Genomic DNA, 6,530 nt, shown 5'->3' with positions numbered 1-6,530 from the left:
AATAAATAAAGTAAAACAAGATAAAACCTACGTAGTAACTTAATAATGTATAGTTGGTAAGCTCTGTAGGTATCCTGCAGAGGATTGCTGTACACGTGTGCTGTACAGTCCTAATAGCTTGAATTTCTTCTGTGCACGTGTGCTGTACAGTCCTAATTGCTTGAAGTTTTCTGTGCAAGTGTGGCTGTGCAGTCCATTCAAACAGATTCTTCTGTACAAGTAGAGCTGTACAGTTCGTGAATTTCCGGAAGGTGAGTTGGTGCAAAGCATCGTTCCTACTCGTAGAGTTTCAGGTGATGCATGACGAGGGTCATCACTGAAGGTATCCGGCGTGTTCTTTTGTACAAGTGAGCTGTTCAGTCCATACATCACTTCCTGTAGTTTCCTTTACAAGTAGATCTTTACATGTAGATTCTTTCAGTGAATAAAATCAAAAGATCATCACTGTGGATATCCGGGCAGTGGTTGCTACAAACGTCCACTGCGGCTAAGTGCCAGTAAAGTTGTTTTGTGCTGTGTCGATGGAGTCGTTTCATCTGCAAGATACTAGGAGGAGGAGTAAGTACGGAATGCAATACAGTGGTGGAGTATAGACGGATGGTTATGGGTGCGATTTTGTGCATACTGATATGACCGGTTAATGCAATATAACTATCTATTGGCAAAAGCTGGCACAGTAGTTCTTTTGAAATACTGATCTACTAATCTGATGAATGCATCATATGCATCTTTGTATATAATTAAACCCTCCAAACACGGAGGCGGCCAGTTGATGTTATGCGCTTCAGCAATAATTTTAAGGACGCATCTCTCTACTTCAAGCATTGGGCACTGGAAGATGTAATGTAAGTCGTCAGTGTAATGCTGCCGTCAGTGTTATCACAAATAGCACACATGGGGCTGGTAGTACCCTTAAACTGGGATAGATATGCAAAAAATCTTCCATGATTTGAAAGCATCTGTGTAGTTTTGTGACTGGGGCTATACCATTTATTTTTCAAAAATTCAGGTATGTCAGGGATGAGATGATGAGTAATTGAGGTGTTATTTTTCCAATCTAATTGCCACATGTTTATCGTATCTTCCCAAAGGCTGGATTTAATCGTCTGTATACTGATGTTATTATATGCAATGGGCAGCTCTGTATTGTTCGAAGCCTTTTTTGCAAGGGCATCAGCCCGTTCATTTCCATACTGGCCCTGGTGGCCCTTTGTCCAAGTTACGGTGTAATGGCATGAAGAAGAATTCACAATATTATGTATTTCGTAAATGAGTGGATGTAGTTTGCTTTTCTTCAACGACGCAATAGCAGAGGCACAGTCGGTGATGATGTTGATTCTGAGATGTGGATAATTATTTTTACTCCATAGAGCAGCCATACGAATTGCAAATAACTCTGCCTGAAAGCTGGTGCATCGCGTTCCCAATCGATATTGTTGTTCGATTTCATTTTGTTCATAGTAAGCGACAAAACTGCTGCCTATCTTGGCCTCTGACTTCGATTCATCGGTATAAATTTTTATATCCACATTATCCGTGATGTCATATTGAATGTTAATTAACTCAGCTGGATGTCTGGTCTGGGAAAACTCAACAGGTCTTTGAAGGTCTTCAGCGTATATTGTCTGGTCATTAATATTAATGTCGCGGCCCCATTTAACGTACCATAATTTGGTATAATATTCCACTACTTTCGGTAGTGGTGGTGTCCTTGCCAGAACTTGTAAGGAGGCATTCGGGGTGGTGCAATATGCTTTTGTAATTTGGTCTAGGGCTCTCCTTTGAGCAGCGATAAGCTTTCTTCTCATGTGTACTTTATTGACGTCGTGACCCCAGCTGCCGCAGGCGTAAGTAGCGATCGGTATAAAAATCTGTCTGTATATGATATCTAGAGCCTTTGATGCCAGACCCCATTTCCTTTTTGCAATTCCAGCAAAGGTATTAAAAATTTTACCTGTGCGGTCATTAATGTATGACACATGGTCATTCCATAGCAGGCGATGTTCTAAGATTACTCCAAGATACTTAATGGATTTTTCCACCTTTACTGTATTTCCGTTCATTTTAATCGTTGGTACCCTCGTATAGAGGTTTTGATTGCCTGGTTTATTAAAAATAATACATTTTGTTTTCTTGGGGTTGAAACATAATTTGTGTTTGTTCCCCCATAGTATGATATTTTCTAAGATTTTATTGCCATTTTCTTCAAGAATGGCTCGTGTACGTCCCCCTGTAAAGCACTAACGCATCATCAGCGTAGGCAATAATATGGTTTTGACCAAAGTCGTGTCGCAAAAAATCATCAAAGACTATATTCCAAAGAAGTGGTCCACAGACCGATTCCTGTGGACAACCGCGTACTACTCTCCTTTGGATGTAATATGTCCCGAAGCAAAGATCTGCGTGTCTGTTATCCAAATAATCCATTAGTATCCTATAGATGTTCCGAGGACATTGTCTACTTCTCAGGCCATGCAAAATCGATGGCCACCAGGCACTATCAAAAGCCTTGGCAATATCTAAACTTATGGCAAGCACATAGCGATTTTTCTCAAGCAGGTGATTAATGCAGGTAATTACATTCTCAATAGCTGCAGGGGCAGAGCGTTGGTGACGGAACCCAAATTGGCTGCTATGTAAAAGTTGTTTGGTTTCAAGATGCCACTGCAGCCTGTTAGCAATTAACCTTTCTAATATCTTACCAAGGACTGGTAAGAGTGAAATCGGTCGGCATTCGTCTAACGTTGTAGGTTTTGGAACTGGGACAATACGTGCATGTTTCTATGGAGCAGGGAATATACCATATTTAAGGCACGCATTATAGATTTGAGTCAGTTTCAATGGGATTAATCTCCATAAGTTTAGTGCGAGCTCCGGAGAGATGTCATCATGTCCCGGGGCCTTTTTGATGTTGAGGTTATTAAATGCCAAAGCGATTTCCTCTAAAGTAAACAGAGGAGTGTTATCTGTATAAATTTCAGTGTGGATTTCTTCTCGGACATATCGTTGATTATCTGTTTCTTGACTCTCAGGGCTTGGAAGGCAGAAGGCATCTATCTTAGTGTTAACGGACTCGATGAAATTTTGGCCAATTTCTGTGGAATGTAAAATTTGTCTGTGTTTTAGTTTATTTGTACAAAGACGTGTCAGAAACCCCCATGGGTTGCCTCGTGCAGCAGCGCAATACTCGTCTTAAGATCTAATCTTTGCCTGTTTAACAGCCATTTTATATATTTGTAGATGTTCAAAGAATTTCCTCTTAAGGTTGGTACGGAGTGGCTCAGTATGACATTTCTGGAAGTTTTTACGTAAGCGGATGTTAATAGCTCGTAAAGCTTTCAAATCACTGTTCCACCAAGGAACCGAGGCCCTTCCATTCCTATATTTTGGTATAAATTTGTTGCATGCATTCTCTATAGTTTCTACAGAATATTCTATAAGTTGTCTCGCCATCTCAGAGTCCCTAGGATCGTCGATTTGTAGGTGTAATTCCAGATATGCTTGCAGGCCATCCCAATCTGCTCTCTTCAAGTTATATTTAAGACGAGGTTGCCGTAAGTTGGTTACATTAGAATAAGTAATTTTAAAAGAAATTATAGCATGATCATCCATTGTATCGTCCAGAATTTTCCAGTTTCCTACATGCGGAAGACACACTAATGAGCATGCTGTGATGTCTATTTAGCTTTCCCCTTGAGTAGATACAAATGTCGGAGGGGAAGATGGGTCATTAATTATGTGTAAGTCATTCCTAGCAAAAAATTCTTCCCAGCTTCTCCCGCGTGGGTCAAGGCGGTTGCCACCCCAGCATGGGGAATGTGCATTAATGTCCCCAGCTATTATAAAGAAGACATTGGAGAAGACATCAAGGATACTCTGCAAATTTTGTAGGTAGTCATCTAAATCATACTCTTTAGGACAATATACGTTTATAAGGATGTATCTATTCCCAGCAACAGAAAGTTCTGTACAGCAAGTATATTTATTGCTGATGTTACTGTGATGCAGCATAGAAAAATCAGTGTGTGGGGCTACGGAGGCGGCCCAAGGATATTCTTCGGTCCCTGTTAAAGTCACACAGGTGGAAGGAAGACAGGCAAGTTTATATTTGATACAGTAAGGTTCTTGGAGGAGGATAAAATCATGATTGTTAATAATAGTTGTGAGCAAGGAGGTTGCAGCTATACTTCTGCCAAGATTGTATTGCAGAATACTTATTTCGCTATTATTTTTTGCCATAGTCAATTTGTTTAAGTAAGTTAGCTTTGATCCTCAGAAATATCGGGCATTGGTTGTCTCTAGCGTTGTTTTCAGTATGTGTATGTCCTTCGTGTTTGCAATTACAGCATACCGCGTATTTATCTTTGTTATGGCATTCTCTAAATGTATGTTGTCCAGAGCAGTGGCTGCAAGTAGGAATTTCTTGGCTGCAAGATCTCGTGGAATGCCCATAACGGCAGCATCGATAGCATTGTAATACCGGACAGAAGTCCATAACTTTACACTTGGACCATTGCAGCGAGACTTTTACCATATTTAATAAAAGTTTTTTCAAGCAGGGTGTAACCTGTATAACCCAGTTGTTGTAATGTTTATTCTTTCTACCCATCTTGAACTTGACTGTGCAGGATGCATTGAACTTATGTTCCTTATATGTGTCAGAAATGTACTCGTTTTGCTGATATAGATGCTTTAGTAAGTCTTTTTTAGTGATCTGAGCAGGCACAGAGAAGATAGCAAGGTGTGGTGACTTCTTTTTAGGTTTTCTAACTATTATTTGTGGAATTTCTGTTTTTATATGCTGCTCAAGCTTGTGGGCATCATCTAGATTGCTCAATTCTATAGCAACGCCCCCTCTACCGATATTTCTTATTTTATCAATTCCAATGCCTAGTTGCGTGGGATTAACTTTATCGTATAATGTTTGTCGCAATTTATTGCAACTTCTTTCGTCATCTGAGCCGTATAAAAGGAGAACCTCAGTGTTTGCGCTGATGTCTCTACGAAGTTTACCAGTATTTCCTTGTTTTCCTGACAAAAGTGCCTCACTATATGTTTTTGGATTGGTAATATTAGATTGAGAGCCAATTTTTCCGGAAACCTCATTAGTAATTCTGAGGCTTGTCTTATCCTCTATCACCTTTTAACTGTTTCATTACTGCCTCATGACCAATTATTGTGGTGCTCAGATTATCTCCAATCTCACCGAGTTTATTTAATCTTTCGATCGGCTGATCTCTGAGCTGATATAAGCTTTCTCTTCGGGTGTATTTTCCTGGCGGCCCACCCCCAGGTGCCGCAAGCGTACGAGACGATCGGAAAAAAGATGGCATCATATATAGTAGTCATGGCTTCATTGTTAAGGCCCCAGTCTTTTTTGGCAACTTGCGCAAAAGAGCTCATGATCATCCCAGTTTTTGATGTGACGTAATCGATATGCGTGTCCCATGATAGCCTAAAATCGAGAAACACTCCCAGGTACTTTATGGATTTCTCAACCTTGATAGTGGTGTTGTTCATTTTTAGGTGGGGAGGCCTCAGGTACAGGTTTTGTTGTCGAGGTTTATTAAACACTATACAGGTCGTTTTGTTTGGGTTGAAACTAAGCTTATGTTCCAAGCCCCACTCGTATATCTTGCTGAGAGTTTTATTGCTTTCTCCTCCAGGTCAGCTCTGGACCGCCCCCGATCAACAGCATCACGTCGTCCGCATAAGCTATGATGTAGTTTTGTCCAAAGTTGCTTCTAAAAAAAGCATCAAACGTGATAATCCACAGTAGGGGCCCACACACTGACTCCTGAGGGCACCCTCTGCAGAGCGTTTTCGTCACACTGTGTTGACTGTATTCAAAGGTAGCCTTTCTGTCTTTTAAATAGTCATGTAACAAATGGAGGATATTCTTTGGGCACCTGATGTTACGAAGCTGGTAAGTGACTAGGGGTTACCAGGCACTATCGAACGCTTTCGATATGTCCAGGCTGACCCCTAGTACATATTTATTCTCTGTCAACAGCTGTTGTATGTGTTTCACCACCTGTTCTATTGCATCTTCTGCAGATTTTTGTATTCTAAAGCCAAATTGCTGGTCACTGATAGATCTGTTCTTCTCGATCAGCCAAGTCAGCCTGTTGACAATCAGTTTTTCAAGTACTTTCTCCATGACTGATAAGAGAGAAATTTGTCTAACTTCTGTCGCCGAGCCAGGTTTTGGCACCGGGACGATTTTGGCTGTCTTCCAATCTGAAGGAAATATGGCATGTGTCAGGCAGGCGTTGTACATTTTGTGCAGATGGTAAGGAATAATGCTCCATAACTTGGCAACAATGTCAGCCGTAATCTTGTCTGGGCCAGGTGCTTTGCCCCTGCCCAAAGAAGCTATTGTAAAACCTATCTCCTCCATAGTGAATGGTGTTATGCTGTCAGTATTATCCAGTTTGTGGAAGTCTGTTCTAAGCTGTCTTTGCCAGTCTGAGTCATCATTAGGGTCGTCATTGATGCAGAAAGTGTTGAGTTTGTCCTGCATTGTTTCC

General features: G+C 40.9%; 1 protein-coding gene across 1 annotated transcript; it reads right to left on the bottom strand.

The window, feature by feature from the left end:
• Nucleotides 1–812: 812 nt before the first annotated feature.
• LOC136980548 (uncharacterized) lies at nucleotides 813–2,063 on the bottom strand. Its single transcript, XM_067276677.1, has one exon. It carries the CDS (start codon nucleotides 2,061–2,063, stop codon nucleotides 813–815), a length of 1,251 nt encoding a protein of 416 aa, XP_067132778.1.
• Between the last annotated feature and the right edge of the window lie 4,467 nt (nucleotides 2,064–6,530).

This window comes from Centruroides vittatus, unplaced genomic scaffold, assembly GCF_030686945.1.
Source record: "Centruroides vittatus isolate TY-2023 unplaced genomic scaffold, ASM3068694v2 contig_705, whole genome shotgun sequence".
Taxonomy (NCBI): Eukaryota; Metazoa; Arthropoda; class Arachnida; order Scorpiones; family Buthidae; genus Centruroides; species Centruroides vittatus.
This window is presented reverse-complemented; position numbering and strand designations above follow the sequence as displayed.